The sequence below is a fragment of the Pseudochaenichthys georgianus genome, chromosome 24 (genome assembly GCF_902827115.2).
Source record: "Pseudochaenichthys georgianus chromosome 24, fPseGeo1.2, whole genome shotgun sequence".
Taxonomy (NCBI): domain Eukaryota; kingdom Metazoa; phylum Chordata; class Actinopteri; order Perciformes; family Channichthyidae; genus Pseudochaenichthys; species Pseudochaenichthys georgianus.
This window is the reverse complement of record NC_047526.1, coordinates 26,122,797-26,142,505: the sequence shown is the minus strand read 5'-3', so window position 1 is coordinate 26,142,505 and position 19,709 is coordinate 26,122,797. Positions and strand designations below refer to the sequence as shown.

At 40.6% G+C, this 19,709-nt stretch overlaps 1 protein-coding gene across 1 annotated transcript; it reads right to left on the bottom strand.

Moving 5' to 3' along the window:
- Positions 1–850: 850 nt before the first annotated feature.
- Positions 851–15,172, bottom strand: LOC117440143 (apolipoprotein B-100-like). The gene is made up of 26 exons (XM_034076410.1): positions 15,118–15,172; positions 14,728–14,772; positions 14,357–14,469; positions 14,131–14,276; positions 13,823–13,970; positions 13,300–13,452; positions 13,017–13,141; positions 12,426–12,511; positions 11,871–12,321; positions 11,655–11,769; positions 11,412–11,558; positions 11,099–11,310; positions 10,750–10,969; positions 10,350–10,523; positions 10,039–10,242; positions 9,722–9,889; positions 9,358–9,563; positions 9,041–9,211; positions 8,711–8,841; positions 8,387–8,588; positions 8,062–8,234; positions 7,782–7,957; positions 7,571–7,686; positions 7,077–7,450; positions 2,256–6,955; positions 851–2,151 (listed from the first exon to the last, which is right to left on the bottom strand). The coding sequence occupies exons 1-26, from the start codon at positions 15,170–15,172 to the stop codon at positions 1,042–1,044; spliced, it is 9,921 nt and encodes a 3,306-aa protein (XP_033932301.1). The 3' UTR covers positions 851–1,041.
- Positions 15,173–19,709: the final 4,537 nt, after the last annotated feature.

The window sequence follows — 19,709 nt, the reverse complement described above, 5'->3', positions numbered from 1 at the left end:
TCGAGTCTACTGAAAATAAAAGCATGGACAAGCTTTTCTAAGTCCTGTTGTGACATTAGTTTTTTATTCCTCGATATATTCTTCAGGTGATAATAAGCAGACCTAATGACTGTTGTAATGTGGCTGTTGAAATTCAGGTCTGAGTCCATCACTACACCTAGATTTCTGGCTTTATTAGTGGTTTTGTAGTCTGCTGACTGAAGCTCTGCGATTACTTTTAATCGGTCCTTCTTTGCTCCAAAAACAATGATCTCTGTTTTTTGTTTGTTCAGTTGGAGAAAGTTCTGAGTCATCCAGTCAGTGATGTGCTCAATGCTCTTGCTCAGTGTTCTAATCGGAGAATAGTCTCCTGGTGTAATTTTAAAATAAATCTGGGTGTCGTCTGCATAGATGTGATAGCTTAGATCGCTCTTTGTAATAATTTCAGCCAGAGGTAGCGTAAGAGAGCATGTGTTTCACAGATGCTATTTGTGTCTCTGCTAAATTTAGACCCAAGGATACAAATGACTAATGGGCATAAGACAGGGCATAGTGAGCTTTTTCAAATGTTACTTTATTGCGACCTGTTCAGTAGGCTGTGTTGGTTTTTTACCCTTCATATAGTCTTTTTGAGGGAAGCAGCTTGAACTCAAACTGTTTTTAATGTGTGGAAAATACCAATTCATACATTAGCTGGAATAATACAGCTGAAGAAATGTTATTGTGGTGTAAAAATGTTAGCACTTTAAGTCATTCTGTTACTTTTATAAGTCTATAAAGAAGTTTTGTTTTAGTCTTATGTTCAATTATATAAAATAAATACAAAGAAATGTAAAATATGCAGTACAAACTGTCTTTATTGAAGGCCACATATTTTTTTTAAATAGTACAAGACACAAAGGGAGCACGGTAGGACCAGAACAACTGGGAGTCTACTGTGAAATAACAAACAAAATTAATAATTGGAAAAACCAAACGGAGATAAACATTATGGTTACACAACAGATACAGTCAATACAAACACTGACATATATACTGGTTAGCCATGGTCAGTTGGTTGAATTATGCGGAAAATGATAAAGGAATGTTCACCTCCAACTGTCTATCACCTACTCTCACATATGGTTCAATACTTTGGCTTTTCTCCTTAAGTGTCTTAATGACATTGTTGTGGAAAGTGTTCACACGTTTTGCCAATAAGTCAATCCAGGACTGGATGTCGGCTTGAAGCTGTTCAAAAGACATGTCAGCCAAAATATTCTGGAGCTCAGCTTTCACAGCTTGAAGATATTCTACAACAATTTTGCGGGCCTCTTCAACCTGCCGGGTAACATCAGCCAGGACCTGAGAGTTGATGGCATCATCGTATACTTCAGACACAAAGTTTAAGAGCTTTTCTACGTTTTGAGATTTAAGGGTTTGCAGAAACTTCTCACTTTGTTCAGTGGTAAACTGCACAAATCCAGATAATTTATTAATAACATCTTCCAGCTGGATTTCCCCAAGTTTCCTAACAGTGATAATAACTTGGTCCTGAATTTTCTTCAAAGCTACAAACAAGTCATCAAGAACTTCTCTACCAATGACAACGTGGTTAGAGCCAGGAAGAGTGAACTCAATGGCTTGGACATAATCAAGGACTGCTTTAAACATGGAGGAAAAATACTCTGGAACTCTTTGAACAGCCTCCTCAGATACATCAGCAATAAAAGTACTTAATTCCTGGTAAGCCTCAAGCCCAGACAGCCTCTGTTCATACCCAGGGAGCTGGAACTTGGTCTCTCTCAGGAATTTAACAACAGCATCAAGGACAATTGCAACTTTCTTTTGGTACTCTTGGAGGATCAAAATGGTTTTATCTGTGACAGTTGTCATAACAATAGAAGGGTTTACTGCTGCAAAGTTGTCAATTGCCCTCTTGAACATCTCTTTACCCTGATCTTTAGCCTGCTCAAAAGAACCCTCAAGGCTTCTCGCTTGTCTGTAGATGGTGTTATATGTGTTGACAGCAGGATCAGATACCAATTCCATTACTGCGGGCACCTGTTTCTTCAGGCCCAGCACCATCTCATATGGCATCTCCATGTTCCAGGTTGTCTGAAGGTTCAGCTTCTCAGAGTTCATCACAGACATCTTCAGACCGAAGATATCAATGTCGTTTGTTGGCTCGGACTGGGGGTAAAAGGAAAAAAGGTTAAATATATTACTAAAAATAAATATACTGTTTTTTAATGAAATCACAATGAAAGGTTATTAATAAGGAAAAGTTATCTTACCGGGTAGCGACCGTAGACTCTTGCTTTAATTTGAGCTGGGCGCTTAGTCTGCATCTGAAGTGCAACAAGTCCTGCAGATGGAGTGGACATAGAGACAACAAGGCCTTCCTCTGGATTTCCAGTAATCTCCTGATAGACTTCCATGGTCAGGACAGGTAGAGTGATCTTTGCTGAATTGGTGATGGAAGTATCCACATTTTCATAGCTTAAGGTGATAGTGCTCTCATGGTTTCCCTCAAACATTAAATGTTTCACAGACAGGACAGAGGTCATTTTAATTCCACCAGCTTTGTTCAGGTTGGCGTTGCCCTCAATCTTTCCATTCAGAATCTCAAACTCAGAGGTTGAAGAAGCATCAAATTTAACGAGAATGCTTTCCTGGTTAAGGATGCTGGCATCAGTTTTGAGAGTAACCATTGCTGTTTTCATGGAGCACTCGTAGGTCAGATCCCCCAGTACTGGAATTCTAATGTTCTGAATTTTGGGCAGAGTGATTTTTGGAAGAGTCAGCTTGCTGAGGGCAGATGGAACATGCAGAGCAGGCATTGTGATGAGACTGGAGTCGGGGAGGGGAATGGTGAATGAGGACACCTCGACATTAATCACAGGAACTTTGTATGCAGGAATTGTAATGATTTTGGGCAAATCAATGCTATACTTTTCATACTCTGCCTTGGCTTCTTCATAAGTTGATACCAGGACAACAGCAGCCTTATCTTTGTGGATGAGCGCTTTCTTGTGCAGAGTCTTGACATTCTTATTAATGAAATTGATGAGTGGCTCCACATTGATGTCAATTGTAATCACCTCAGGGTTCTTCATGTACTTCAGCTTGGAGTTCATGTCAAATGTCTGCTGAGTAGTGATCAGGAGGTTGCTCAGGCCAGTGTCTTCCCACAGAGAGTAGTCTTCCACTTTTGGTGTCGTCAAACCAATAAATGGCACAGTCATTTCTGGAATGGTGATGGGCTCTTTTAGCATATCCAGATTTGCTTCTCCATTGATCTGGGACAATATGTTGATTTCACTGTCACCATTATCCATGGTGAAGTAATGGGAGTATTTGTACTGATTAAATCTAGCCAGACCGTTCCAGCTAGCCTGCTGCATTTCAGAGTTCAGGGTCAAAGACATGTCATTCTGGAGATCCATCTTTCCAGACAGCTTCAATGGAAGGATAACCTTGACATTTCCCTTGTTCTTTGTGTCAAACATAAGCTCACTAGGTGTGATCAAAGCAAGTGCAGAGTTTGAGAGAGTTCCTTCGACCTTTCCTGCCAGCTCAGCACTGTGAGAGGCAGTTAAATCAATTTTCATGTCTCCAGCATTAGCCTGGAACTTGACCTCTGCAACGCTTCCCTTCATGAAAGGTGTTTCTGTCTCAAACTTGGAATTAATAATAATGTGGCGGAAGATGCAGATTTCGGCATCCACATTTTGATTCAGTTTGAAAAAGATGCTATCTGTTGCTCCAGTGAAAGTCATTTTGGAAGTGTGGAGATCCATGACCACCTCCATGTCACTCTTGTGGTTTATCTCATCTGCGATGTCCAAAATTGGCGCTGACCATTTTTCATTGGCCACATTGGTAACGGTCAGACGGGCAGTTCCAGCTTCAATCTGGAGGACATTCTTTTGATTTATCATGATTAGGGAATTTCTGTAGAGGGGCACTTTGAGGTCATGTTTGTAGACAGTCTCCACAGTGGCAGAAACTCCATTTTCCATTGCAAAGAATGCATTGTTGACCAGCTCGGCAACAAAGACCTCAGTGTTCACTTTTCCAGTAGTGTCAGCAGAAGCTTGAGCTGACAGGCCATAGAGAGTCATTGATCCCTTGTGGTCAAGTGAGAAACATGACTGATCGAGTTTAATGTTCTCAGAGAAAGACAGGCGACTCATCTTCGGCGCAGCCAAATGAGCACTGGCATCGATGGTGTAGTCGAGGATTTGCAAAGTAGATGTAGCCTGTGAGTTAAAGTTGATTTTGAACTCTGGTGTGTCTGATGTCATTGTGGTGTTCTCAAAGTCAGCAGAGGTCTTAAGTTTGAGTTGTGGTATGTTTACTTTCAACTCTCCGGAGAGTTTTCCAAAACAAGGAATCTTGCTCATATCTGTCACTTTCTCTTTCAACTCCACAGTGAATGTGTCATAATCAAAAGATCTGATTTTCTGAACCATCCTCATGAAATAGTCTGTCATGTCATCAATCAGCTGTTTGAAGTTAAAGGTATACAGTTCATTCACAAGGTCCTGAACAGGTGCCATAACTTTTTCGAGCAAGGGCTTGATGTCAATTGACTTGATAGCAGCAAATGCAGACTGGATCTTTTCCCTTACCTGATACTGCTTCATAATTTTAACAACCTCATCCATAATGGCCCCAATCATCTTCTCCACCTCATAGCTAGAAAGGATCTCCTCTACTTTGGCATACATTATATTGAAGTTGTTAGCAATGTTATGCTTCTTGATCCAAGCCATGATGGCGTCTTTCACTGATTTGATCACATTCATGACTTTGTCAGTTGGGAATTTGCCTGTGAGGTTGGACATGTAGTTTTCGATTGAGTTAATAAACTTTGTCAGGTCTTGGATAAAAAGGTTGAAGTCAAAGTTGTCAATGACATCCTTCAGTTCTGACACTTTGTTCTGGATTGTGGCACTGATCTCATACTTGGTGTTGATGTCATTCAGCATCTCAATGCTGTGGTCCATCATCCTCATCATTGTGGTCTTTACATTTTCAATAACTGCAGGCAGATGCTCAATGAATGGGATCTGGATGAAGTGACTGTCACTGTTCTTGTCGTATTTCACAAATCCAGAGATGGCGTACTCTTGATTGGCCTCACTGAAGAGGGGGGTTGAAACAGCTCCTGACATCTCAATACCCAATCTCTCTGCGTTGTTAAAGGCATTAATTTCTTGATCAAAACTGTGCTCATCCACGGAGGATACCATCTTCAGGCTGACACTTTGCTCTTGGAAACTCAGCATGCTGTTGAACTTGTTGTCCATGTTGGTGTTGATAATGGGTCTGTCCTCCAGTTTATGGCTGGTTGAGGCTCTGTACTCAAATGATTGTGTGAACAGCAGGGGTTCAGCCTTCAGGAGGAATTTGCTGTATACTTCGCCGCTCTGCTCACCATAAAGATACGCTGCACCATTCGAGTTGAAAATGGCATCAATATTCAGAGTGAAGGGTTCAGCAACAGTTTTGACTGTACTGTCGAAACGAAGTGCTGGTGAGTTGAAATTAGCCACGCTGTCGAATTTCACGGTCTGACCAGCAACCTCCATATCAGTGGTATGTGTCATCTGAGAATGCAGGAGTTTACCATTTGTAGTGCACTTTGCAGAGAGGACCATATCGACAAACTTGACTTCGTAAGTGTGCTTCAGCTCTTCCTCTGAAAACGCTCCCTTCATTGTTCCAGTCAGCTCCAGGTTGTAGGGCTCTGCCTTGAAATGGGCATCATTTACCAAGTTAATCTCCATGATCTTCAGGTCATTTTTCACATTAACTGCAACAGTAAAACGCTCCATGTTAACTGTGATGTCATGCATGTATGAGTTGCTGTTGTCAAGGAAGTTGTCAGTCTTTGAGGTGAGGGTGAAAGATCCCAGTGAGAGAGACAGTGAGTGGATATTTTCGGTCCTCATCTCATTGCGAGATCCAACAATTTTGTTGGACATGATCAAGCCATCTTCATTCAGTCTGAGGTTCACTCTGTTCAGGGTGTTGATGTCAAAGAGATCACCCTTGAGGATGGAGTTGAGATACACTTCTTTGCTTGCAAGCTTTCCTTCAACAGTGAGCTCTGCCTTGTTATCTTTAATGGCTCCCTTGGTGGTGATAGACACGGTAGCACCAGATGTGTCAACTCCACCATGGAAAACATTCTCGAAGGTCATTGGGCTATACTGAGCAGTCGTTGTACAGCTGGTGGTCAGGCCATTCTGGTTCAGGGCCAAGGTTGCCTTGTGAGAGGCAAGGCTTGAGAAGATGTTCAGGGATGCATCAGCATTGATCTCCAAGCCGGTGGGGTTCAGGGACCCAGTCAGCAAAGAGTAGGCACGGTTCTCGCTGTCATCAGCTTGATTCTCAATCCTGAGGCTGGCCTGTCCATCAGAGGCAGAGAACTCCATCTGGCTACGAACCATGCGCTCATCAGCCTTGGTCACAGAGTCAGACTGGATGGTAAGCTTGACCTCTTTGTAGCTAAGGCTCACTTTGGTGGTGTGCTTGATTGGTTCAGTGTTCATGTTGGTGTTGGACTCAATCAGAAGTTCCTCGTTTGCATAAGATGCCTTGATCTTGTTGGCAACCTTCAGGATTTCAGAGTTCACCCTCAGTGTACTCTCCAGTTTAGCTTCTTTCTTCGCTGGCTCAACAGAGAAAGTGTGGAGATAAGTGGTGCTGGCAGCCATGGATCCAACAGTCAGGCTTCCGTCTGTGTTGATATCTCCAGAGAGTATGTTGGAATCTATGGTGACCTGGGTGGTAATAGTCAGAGATGTGTCCAGACCCACAGGAGAGGTGGCATGAATGTTATACCTTCCTGTTGACAATACTCTCTCTGTGACGGCAATGGTTTCAAGCACATTAAAACCTGTGTCCAGGAGCATGGTTTTCAGGGAACCATCAATGTTGAGTTTCATATTGCCTTCTGTTGTGTCAGTGATTGTTGCAGCTCCTTTAAAAAAAGATAAAACAGTAAAACATTCATTAGCATCAAATGGGTTGTTGTGTCTATAGAATTGAACTGAAAATGTAAAAAAAACTACAAATTAAAGCATGAATAAATATTAAATTACCCTCAGTTGAGAAGGAGAGAAGTTTGATTGGACTTTCAGCCATGACGCTGAACTTGGCCATGTAGCTAGGAGTCTCTTCACTGTTGTTACCAGCAGATGCAGTTGCTTCCCAGTCATAATAGTTGCTGTTGAGTTTGGCAAATGCTTCCATTTTGCCCATCAGAGGCAGGCTGAGGTCATATTCAAGAGGGATGGTAAAAGTGGGGATTTGGATCTCCCGTGAGGCAAAGTCGATTTCCAGCTGAGGCACGGAGATGTGTGGAGAGTTGACCATTGAAGGTATCCTTAGCTCCTCAGATGATTTGCCTCCTAGAGGCAGGGGGACAGTGATGGCCAAACGCTCCTGGTTGAACTTGTATATGATGTTACTATCCCTGGTGAAATTATTAGAGAGGAACATTTATTATTATGTAACTTTAAACAGACATTAAACTTTTAAGGACATTTACAAAAATGTATATACATTCATACTATTAAATATGGTGTTTACTTACAGGTTCATGAATAGATTTTCAGGCATGGAGGGCATTTCCACATTTGCAATCTTGTTCCTCAGAGTCTCAACATAGGGAACATCAGCTGAGATCTTGTTCATCCAGATATCACTGGCCTGATAAAAAAGCAGCACAGTTTTGATGCTTTAGTCTAGAACAAGAACTAGAACAAGGTCTGCTCAAATAGTTGTAACTATTATACTCGTTTCACCTCGACTGCCTTGTTGATGACATGACGCACTTTCATGTCGGTCTTGACAACCTGCTGGTCCATGACATCCTCTGCAAGCTGCCTGAGCCAGGCCTGGACGGCTTCAGTGTAAGGCACCAGAATCTTAGTATCTGCATTCATGTTGGAAGTGAGCTGAACCTCAGCCTGGTCTTCACCTGAGATACAAACCATTTCACATGTTATGTTTCCATTTGAGACATTGTTTTGTTAACATCTATCTTTAAAGACATTTTAAAATATTTTTTTCAAACAGACATACCATATTTGAATATGACTGCCTGAATGGAGGAGGTCTCTGGGAGCTTGACATCACTCTTGATCTCAAGGGTTAGAACATCAGCATTTCTCATGGTAGCAGTGATAGCAGCGTCAGTCTTCAGTGAGGGGACCAACAACTGAACTTGCATCATGCCATCAGTCATGGCCTGAAGCCTGTGATTATTTAAAACAAAAACAATTCAGTTAATACCACTATATAAAAACATGCATTTGCTGTTGTTGACATGCGAGTGTAACAGTACTCAGCTCTGAGTTATATTAAAATGTAGATGTGTTAAGCAAATATTTTAGCTTGTTTTACTCACTTGGCACTGCCAATCAGAGAGAGCTGGGGCACGTTCTTGCTGGAGATCTCGAGGACAATGGATTGGCCTTTGGCAATGCTGTCAGTCATGCCAATCTTAACACCGGCCTCAACATCAAAGTCAGGTACCTGGATCTGGGTGGTGAAGACATTCTTGTTCCTGTTGTACTTCATAGTGGCTGTGGCCTCGGATGGCTGAGAACCTATAGCAACCAAAAGTATAACTTGATTACTAATGTAAACCTATAAAATGAATAAGGACGTTAGAATGCCACATAAAAACTTTTATAATTATGAAGGTTTTTCCCCAAAAAGATGATCATACCCTCAGCTCTCAGAGCCAATGTCAGAGAATCGATTTTCTGGAGACCCTCCTCTCCTTCCCTGAGGAGTTTGTAGGCGATGGTGGCTGTGTACTCAGAGACCTCGTCAGAGGGCTTGATGTCCAAAGCAAACCTAGGGTGATAAAAACAAAGTTTAAGTCTCTCTCTCAACTTCTATGAAGTTGTACTGTGGGTCTAGAAGTAATTGTGTATTAGACTTCTGACTGATTGCTTCTACTAAACAGTATATATGTTCTTACTGACAAACGAGTAAATTACAGAGGAGATATTAAAATGATATGAAATTGACATATTTTTAATGAACAACTTACTTGGTCTCTCCATTCAGGGGGAAGTAAGGAACAGCAGTCTTATCACCAGTTGTGGCACGGATTGTTTCGGTGCAGTATTTGACTCCAGAGAAGAGAGGTCTGCAGCTTGATTCACCCTCTGTGTGGGGGATCACTGCAGACTGGCCAGCGCCCACAATCATCACTTTATTGCTATTTCAAAGAAAAAACAACAAACATCAGTTTCCATTTTCCAATATTGCTGTTTAAAATGCAGAAATAAATGCTGCCATTTACTTCTAAAACTCTTTAATTTATGAAATATAACATGTATTTATGTACTTTATGGTTTTTGTTACCTGATGCTCAAAACCCTTGTGGTGCCCTGTGGGGCGGGGATGGAAAGCTTGACCTGGCCTTGCTCCATGGTAATCTTGGCATTGAGTGTGCTTTCATGGTAAATGTTGGTGTGCATCTCAACAGCGGACACAACAAATTCAGGGACATGGACTCCCATCTGAGTCACAAACTCAACTCCAATAGAGGGCTTGAACAACAGCTCCTGCTGTTAAATAAACAACATGTTTGATTTAATACATTACAGTCATGAAATAATGTAAAATGAAACTGATAATATAATAGAACATCAATTGTTATTGATATATATATAAAATACAACATAATTGAGGAAGAACATCAATAAAGGGTAGGTTTAAAATGTACCATGTTTGGAGCCATTCGAATGCCTCCCTTTGCTCCAGGAGTGAAGGTGCCAGACAGAGCAAATGTCAGAGGCATGCCGGCTGCTGTTGGCATGATGAATTTGTTGTCCATGAAGATGTAATGGGCAAAGAGCTCATTGTCAGTGTTGGACATCAGTTTAGCCATAACCTGATTTAAAAAAAGAAAAATGGTTAACATGAAATCTATCTTGATGTGGAAAAATAAAAAGACTATATTAAGTTGACAACAACAACAACAATAACAACAACAACAACAACAACAACAACAACAACAACAACAAGAGTATAGAACAGTACCTTGGAAGGAATGCTCTTCAGGAAAATCTCTGCATACATTTGTGCATTATCAGCAATAAACTTCAGTTCGCTGCCCTTGATGAAGCCAAGCTCAGCTCCCATAATCTTCAGGTAGGCCATGGCCTCTGGGGACTCTTGACTCTGCAGATCCTTTACCAGCTTGTTGAAGTTGCGAACAATTTCTCTTACAAGATTTTCGGGAACCTGAGGGAACATTTGTATTAGATGTGGTGATATCAGTAAAAATTACAACTTAACTGATAGAGTTAAGCATACATTAAAGTTAAATATAAATTAAACACAATATATACCTTGCGCCCCTCTGTGTCCATGGGAGATACCCATTTATCCATTTCCTGTTTCATCTTTGGTGGCATCTTTTCCAAAGTCCAGTACATAACCTTTCCAAATGTGTCAGGGAAGAACCCGTTCTTTCCAAACAAAGCATCAATGGTTGGCTCAAGGCCCTTTCCTTCCATGCCAATCTATTAAAAAAAAGTAAGATTAGTTCAGAAACAGTGTGGGTTTAGTGTGTTTAAGTCTGCCTCATGGACGAATAATATTTAAGGGGCAGATTGGTATACTGTTAAAATGTCCAACAGACCAAATAGTAATAATACACCTATTCTATAGTTTTCTGCCAGTAAGGGTAAAACAACTATTTGAAACAGCAACACATTGATGATTATTATGACCTACAGTGTTACATACCTCCCAAAGATCCATGTCAAAACCAAAAACTTGCAGGGTAGTTTCCAGCAGCACCTCTCTTGGCAACTGGCTACTGGGATCGAAGATCATGTTGCCCTGAATGGCGGCCTGCATATTCTCATTGGCCATGCCCAGCTTGTAGTTGCGAGACTTTGTGCTGTAGTCACTGTGTGTGGCGACTTCAGTGTCCTCCAGGGCATCCACAATCCTCTTTCCAAGCCTGGAGAAATAATGAAACAGAATATTAAATATCAGCTGAATTCAGGAAGTTTGGTTGTTACATGACCACAGTATTTCCATTAAATAAAGTATATATTGTGCTGTTAGTTGAAAGGTGTTCCATTCTTACTTCATGGTCTCTGGATCAGTGGAGGAAATGATATTGTAAATGTGGGAGGTAACAAAGGACTTGATCTGCATGTTCTGCTCCTGATTCAGCAGCTTCTTCACTATCTCGATGTCAGTATCCTGGGGATTTCTCATCAGGATCAGGTAAGCTGCCAGGCGCTTTTGCACAGCACCCTTGGGGTACTGGCTGACCCTCTGGAGGTTAGAGCGAATCTGGATAGAAAAACAACAGTGTTAGTCATTGCGGAATCTCGATAACACTATAAAATTGGGACTCAAGCAAGTGTTCATCTGTGGAGGGGGGCGTTAGTTACCTCATCAGTAGGAGACATAAGTCTGAAAGCCTGGATGGCAGCCAGCTGCACAGACAGTGTCGTTGCAGGCTGTCTCATGCACTTCAGCAGGGTGTTCTTAATTGCAGGGTCGGCTGCCTCCATTGCATCTCCCATATTACCAACAACCTGGATGGAATAGTATAGATAGTAAGAAAAAACGTGGAACTGGATGGTGCCTTTTTAAGTTTTTAAGGGGCCTGTGTGTACAAGATGGGTACATACCCTCAAGGTCAGGAAGGTCAGATCTTTATCCCCAGCGCAGTCTGCGCCAAGCAGGGAGGACATGAACTCAGAGACAGCAGAGATCTCGGGGGTGACACCTTCAATCCTGTACAGTCTAGAGACAAAGTTTGACATTAATTTTCAACAGAAACCACCACTCACTGCTAGAGTATTGCAGAGGACTTAAAAAAAAGAAACAACTAAAGGTTTACTTACTTCCTCACTGCATTGCTCAAAGCATACATGATGGGTTTGCTCTGCTTGTACTGAGCCATTGCCAGCATGTCCTTCACCATGAGAGAGGAGGGGTTGTGCAGCAGTCCCAGGGCGTAGACACTGGCATCAACCTCAAGAGCAGCATCATCGAAGGTCCTGAGAACCTTCAGCATGGCGCTGGTGCACTCTGGGGTGCCGCACTGAGCCAAAGCTTGCCATGCCAGAGGTGCGGACATGTCCATCATCTCAACAGTAGCAGATCCGAGTACGTCGACCTTCAGGCCACGCAGCTCAGACACCAGCTTGTGGAAGAGGCTGGCGCGTTCCTCACCATCAGTTGTCTGTGACAGGGTGTTCAGCTGCTGCATGGTGGCAATGACAGCATCCTTGGTCTGCACAGGGGACTTATCGTCAGCAAAATCCATGGCCAGCTCCACAAACTTGTTCTCATCTGTAAAGAGTCATCACAGAAGAAAATGTGAGAAAATGCATGCAACAAATGTAACGCATTTAAAGCACTGAGCATTTTCTATTTATTTTTCTTGTAGCACTCACCGCGTTCAAAGATTCTGTCATTGATCTTGGAGGTCTCTCTCAGAGTCACAGTCTGCTTCACCACAGTAGAAATTCCATATTCATTCCTGTTTGCGGAAGATGAGACAAATTCAACAAATTAGTCATAAATAGAAAATTATTACACTTCATTTTACATACCAATATTACTTTTTAAGTGTATGACTATGGACCTCCCATCAGACTAAGTTTAGAAAAGAGCCCACCCCCCTTAGTTCACTTACTCAGTTTCACTCATTCCTGGATGCCAATGGGATCATGACTACATTCTTTGATCCCATAAAAACTAGTCAAGATATTGCTGTTTGACAATTATCTTTACTTTACAATACATTTTCACTTCTATTCACTGAGCCTTTGTGTACCAATTCGGAGCCTCTGTTTAAAGCATATATTAAATTAGGAAATTCCCTAAACTATGTACAAAAGGGATACAAACAAAAAAATCACTTGTCGAATGTTTTTGTTAGCATGGCGCTCAACCCCCTTTAGAAAAAACTCACTTTGATACCATAAGATTTTGTGAATAAGATACTCCTCAATTGTTTCCTGCATTATTTTTCTTAAACGTACTGGTAGGAAAGGGGCAGGAAGATGTGTTTCTCTGTGCAGGTTCCGCTGGTCATGTGCTTCTTCTGGTTGTCAAAGTGGTAGTTGCAAGTCTGGGTGCTGCTAATCATCTTGGACAGAGGGAAGTTCTGATGGTGAAGAGACAAATACATTTGTGTTAGATTCTCAAGAGCAGACTGTTGGAAAGTAATGAAAATAATATGAAAGTAGCATCTCAAAGCTTCGTGTTTATTTTACTAGCTTTGTAAGTGGATTTATACCATGAAAATGTAACTTAATCACTTACCATGCCTGTGATGAGAGCCAGAGGACTGGTGACCTGCCTGCGGGCAATGAAAAAGTCACATTGGGACAGATCCCTGCTGAGAGTCACATCGGTGGCGATATCCTCTGTGGCGATGACGCTGAAGTTGGTGGGGCAAATTCCATGAATGGTGGCCTGAAAATTACAAGAGGCATCATCAATACTGAGGAAACAATTCAAAAACACCAAGTTGCTTGTTGGTCCTTGAATCTGATTATCAATTGATCTGAAAGATTGCCCCCATTATGAGAGCAGGTGCGGCAAGATAAACTTATCTAGGACTTTGCCCTGCAGTTGAAGAGTGTCATTGAGAGAACATGATGTTACATGAGGTTTTATCACCTGTGACAGGCGCCGCTTATCTTCTCTATTATGCAATTTTTTTATCTTAGCATGAGCTTACAACATGATCAGGATCAAGCTCTACCCTGTCCTGAATTGATTGGAAACTGATGTAAATACTAACAAAACAAAAATATGGCAGTAAAACAGTAAGATGAGCTACCATTTGTTTGTTCTTCTCCTCTTCCATTACTGGCACGATGAGAGCAGAGACGATTCCTCTCTTGATGTTCAGGATGTTGACAGGCTCGTCATCCTCGGGGTAGAGTTGAACACGGAGGTGTCCTTCAACTGTAATCTTCAAAGCGTTCCTGTTAACGTGGACACATAATTATTGACAACCTGCCATTCAGCCCATCCCTTTTCTTTGGTTTTCCTATCATTAGCCACTTTTCTGATCATACAGCCCCAGATTAAGAGCTAAATAACACAGATGAGTTTTACATTTTAGCTGGACACATAACAACTTACTTGGCCATGGCAGATGCTAAAGCCTGATTTTCATCGGCAGGACGATACACTGCGTTTCCTTCTGTGTCCACGCCAGAGATCTCGCTCAGAGAGCACTCTGTTGTGCGCAGGATGAAGCTACAGGTCTGGGGCACTTCAACTTCAACCTGTGCAGCAAATTAAACATTTCATTAGGACTATTGTTTCTACTTTAGAGTCACAGCTAGCAGTAATGGTCATGACATACTTTGCAGGAGACTTTGGGGCCGCTCTTGTTGTCAGTAGCTCCGTTCACGCCGTTAGAGGTCTCAGCTTCATAGTCGTACACAAAACGCCGGAAGTTCTTGAATCGTTTTGCCACTGAAATGTTTTAAAACATCAGTTAGATCTCTGTCATGTTAAAGTTTAATACACTGAACATCTCTTTGACATTCTATAGGAAATACACATTTGATATGCCTTTAAATACTTGAAAACTAAGAATACATGACAAATGGTTATTAACATGTTATCGATAGGATTCAAAGAGGCAAATCACTTTTTTTTGTGCATTTACCAAGTTAAATCACATCTTATAATAATCAATAAAACTATTTTGATATTGAAAAAGAAACTCACATGGGCAAACAGGGGATTGTTCTTCAACACTTCCCACATCTTGCTCTGTTAAGGAAGCACACATTGTTTATATGACATTTAAAAAACTGCTACGAAGGTTCAACTCAAGACATTCGAAAAGTTAAGAATATTTTAAATCATTATAAAGCTCTAATTATTTATATTCGTGCTCTAAACGTTGAATTTAGCTTGTCGTCAAATTTGAGAAGGATTTGAATAAAATTAAAGCAGAGTACAAAACAGGCTATGAAATATTGTCAAAACAGCAACATCCTAAAGGGAATGACCCGTTAAAAGCCACTACATGTTTCTCTCAAATAAACCAACATTAATAATGTAAAACTGTATCCTTAACTTCTATTATCTTTGAAATAAAAACACAATACTTACGGGCTAGTGTGGATGTGCCCAGCAGCAGCAAAAGGCAGAGCTTGATACTCCCCATGTTTGGCTAGTATAAAGCTCCTGTAGAGTCTTCCTCTTTCTGTGAAGACTAATTCTTATGCCTTTGTCCCTTGGCTTTTATACTCCTCCAACCTCACTGATGTGACTACCAGGACTTGCGAATGTGTTGCCCTGGTTCCAAAGTTTGAGTAGTCTGTGTGGCAGGCCAAAGGTTAAAACATTTCACAAACTAGTAATGTGAACATATATTAATGTTCGTCACATATCTTGATTTTCAAAAAGACAACTTTAATTGCTTGTCTGAAGTGCTCAAAGGGCAGTTCACAAACAAACTGATTTCAGAAAAGCAATGGGATTACTTATTTAATATTTGTATTTCAGTTGTGTGTGCTATCCTGTTTTTATTTTGTAATGTTCCAAAACCATTATCTTTAAGTCAATTAATTGTTAAAAAAGAAGTGAACCCTCTGTAGTTCTTTACTGATTTTTTTTAACAAAGGTTACACTATAACGTTCACAAATACATGAAGGCAAGTGAGCCTTTGTCCCTTGAGTGCTGAACAACATGATTCATATTCACACAGAATCTAAACCTTAGTCACCTGCTTCTTTTTACAGCACTTGGAGTTTTATCACTACATTAGCGAATGTCTTAAAGCTGACATTCGCTGACATTTTTTTTACCCTATATATGATCTTATTCTATGCCGTTTCATGCCATACTGAATTATATTTTAAATATTACAGCTGTATCAGATAACGTTAAAATGGCTGCATTACATTTCAGTGTCTCAAATGTTTTATTCATACCTAATCATTTCTATATCTAGTTTACTTCTGCAGCATTTTCAGTGACTAACTTTGCAGGAAATAGTAATGTTGTATTTTTATAGTGTGGTATAAGTACTTCTGCTAAAGGAAAATATCTGAATACAACCAAAATACATAAGATGTCTATCTATGAGACAGTTAACGCCTAAGGTCAGACTAAATGCTGTGTCCAATTGTACAGTGTTCTTCATAACTTTTATTTAATTATAATTTGGCTGAAACTACATTAACTTATTTCTCGGGCTCAGGCTTTGTCATATATGTTCAAAGGTATGCCTCAAGTATACTGGGACACTCAGGCACACATTCTTCTGATAAACTTTGCTGAACAAGAGACTGATGTTTTTTTATTGTTGATTAACCTTTAACCTAAGAGTGATATATTACAGCTGTCGGATCAGGATTACAACAGAGGTGAACTAGAGATAAGTTAATCAGGCAGAAGAAGAAAGCCTGACAGTGACATTTCACAAGAGTCACAGCAGCACTGAGTACAGTGATTACAGTACGTACAAAATATCTTATTGGCCTCGAGCAAATGGCCATAAATGGGGAGAAGTTAGAGCCCGACTCAGCCTGGTTGTTCAACATAATTTGTTGAATCAATATAAGTGAAAAGTGGGATTTATGAAAAGGATTTGATTACCCCATAAGGACCCACCATGACACGGGTGTCACATGAACTTTAAATGTTCTGGAAAGTTCCTTGTACCGCTTTAGCCTTTATTTTATCTCATGAAGTCCCTTACACACTGAACAGTCTGGTGGGTCATGGTCCAGGTCATGTGATTGTGTGTTCCCATAACAACATGTCCAAGATGTCCATGTGCCAGACTAACACATGTGACCTAACTAGCTGCATTTCAAAAGCTTTTTGTTGTTGTTGCTAAAGATCAAATTCAAGCCATTTAAGAATTAAAATGCTTACATAACATGTCCTTTATTACATTTAACCTGTTGTGGAAACATTTATTGATCAAATTGATATGAAACAAATGAGACAAACATCGCTGTAACACTGGTGTCACATCGGGACTTTAACCCTAAACTTTCACAGTAAACCCAAAGTGACATATATTTCTAATCACAATTAAAAATATGATTATGATCTGCTCAGTTAATTTAGCTGATTCAATTATATTTAGTTAATATATTCTTTATTCTTCAATTCAAATAATGTTCAAACTAATTAAAACCAAAAAATCATCCTCAGTAATGAAGTTATATATAAGAGTTATTTTATCATTAAAGCCCAATGTGACATATATGTCACATTTCAGATAGTTGACACTAGGGGGGGTTACTTGTCAGAAATTCTAAGTGATCTATTTAGTCTAAATTATGTTCCCCTTCATTTTCCCCAAAATAGAAATGGGTCCGGGTTCTCATGCTATTAAGAGCTAATTACATAAATGAGCACTTATATGAACGAGTTTAGGGAGTTCATTTCTACAAGTCAAAGTCATTTACCAAATGTATGCAAAGTAGCCTAAATCAATAGGGCCTGATTATGTCTTGCATGTCATCTGGACCTAGGTTAGAGTCAGACCACTCATTGCTTCAAAACGGCTCAGCAAAATCTACTCTCCTCTTCAACTGGGGTGACACAGTCAGTTGATGTAGTAGGTTTCATAACCACTGGACTTGGTACGAATTAGAGATATGATTATTGAGACTGAAATACAGAGAAATGACAAAATGATACAGAGAAAATTCCTACAAAGAAAGTTTTAAAACCACAAATCATATTTTCAAATCACAACCAGATGGAGAGGAAAATGTTCACAAGCATCAACAATAAATACATCATAAATATTTACTGTATGATACCCTAGATTTGCACCTTACAATACATATCAATCTATATATAGCTGCAGAGTACTGTATTGTTGTTTTACGGTGATGATTTGTTTTAACTTTCCATCAACAACTGTACAACAAAGCCTACCTGTCATGGGAGTTTTACTTTTCACTTTTTGTTCAGAATCATAATATAATTGTTGATATAAATGAGGTTGATTAAATATTAAAAAAATACTGCAATAATATGTAACACTACAACTGTACATTAGGCTGCAGTATACCCTTCATGTTGGCATTAATATTTCAGGTATTAATTTAAAAAGTGCAAAATTCACTTTTTGATGTCTTTTATTCATAAATATGGGTCCCCGGTGTGTCAGGGAACTCACGCAGCGTCAGAAAATAAAACCCTTTCTCTTTTCCTCCGTACCCATCCATCCATCCATCTTCTCCCGATTATCCGTGGTCAGGTCGCGGGGGTAGCAGTTCCAGCAGAGAGCCCCAAACTTTCCTTTCCCTGGCCACATCAACCAGCTCTGACTGGGGGATCCCAAGGCGCTCCCAGGCCAGCGAAGAGATATAAAACCCTCCCAGGGCCGGTCCTGACCAATTTGCTGCCCTAGGCAAGATTTTAGCTGGCGCCCCCCCCCCCCCAAATGCAGGCACTTACACTTACTATGACTCACGCGTGCATGGTTGTGGTGTATATTGTGTAATATTGAAGTTAAAAGCATCAATCTGGTGCACTTTGAGAGCATCATTAGGAAATCTATGGATACATCTCTCAACACCCATATGAAACAGAACTGTAAGTAGATTTTCTTTATCTTTATGGATACTTTACAAATCACTCCCCTTTCAAACTGTATTCTTGTTTATTAATAACAACTTTCTTGTACTGTCATATAGTATTTTATACCTGTTTTTCATCTATTCTCTTATTTGTGTATAACTATAATGATCATATAAAGGTGTGTCTTTACCTCACTGAGCTGAGGTTATCAGAGCCTCTCAGTCTTTCAGGAGAGAGCTCTCTAATGGCGCGTTTCCACTGCAGCGGGTAGCTCGCTTTAAGCGTGCCGAGCCGTGCGGGGCCCGTTTTTGGTCGCGTTTCCACTTGGCCTAGTTTTGGTCCTGGGCTACTTTTTCACCTTTTTTCTGCCCCGACTAAATCGTGGTTCTAGGGCCAGGAACAACCAGGCTGAGTCGGGCTGAGTATGCTAAACTAGAGAGAGAATCGCTGGCAGGGGGGCTACAACTACAACAAGATGAACATATTTGACCGTGATTTAATTGTAATACACGTTTCAAAATGATGCCGAAGTAACAATATACTGATACCGGTTAGTAAAAACCATGAATTAATGCTTTGACAAGTCTGCAGACAGACGGAAGGCGAAAAACCCTTTTAAAATGCGTGTTTTCTAAATGTAGCTTGGCTAAGCTAACGTTGTATATGCTGCGACCGTCCACACTCACAACAACGGCCTATACAGACATAAATAAACCAGCGACTGTATTCGCCATGACACAGGCAGTCTGTGGTTTGTACTTGTTTAACTTTTGTCTAGTTTCTGAACAGATATGAAGAACTGTGAGCTCTGAGTGCTAAGAGCTAACGGCTGTGTTGTTTTTCTGGGGCTCTCATTGAAGATGACGTCACGGCTCCGCCTACACTGCGTTACTATAGTAACTGCCCCAGTTCCTACACTGTAATGGAAGCGCAGCATTAAAGTGAGCCGGGCCTAACCAAACAGAGCGAGGCCTGCAGTGGAAACGCGGGTTCAACTTCATTTGGGGGGGGGGTGCGCCATAGTTTATGGGCGCTGTACGCAATATAGGCGAAGTTCTGTTAGTATAAGATAATAAGATGTACTTTGTTGATCCAAAATCGGGAAATTGTGTTGTTATGACATTTTAAAAAATATATTTTTTTAATTTCT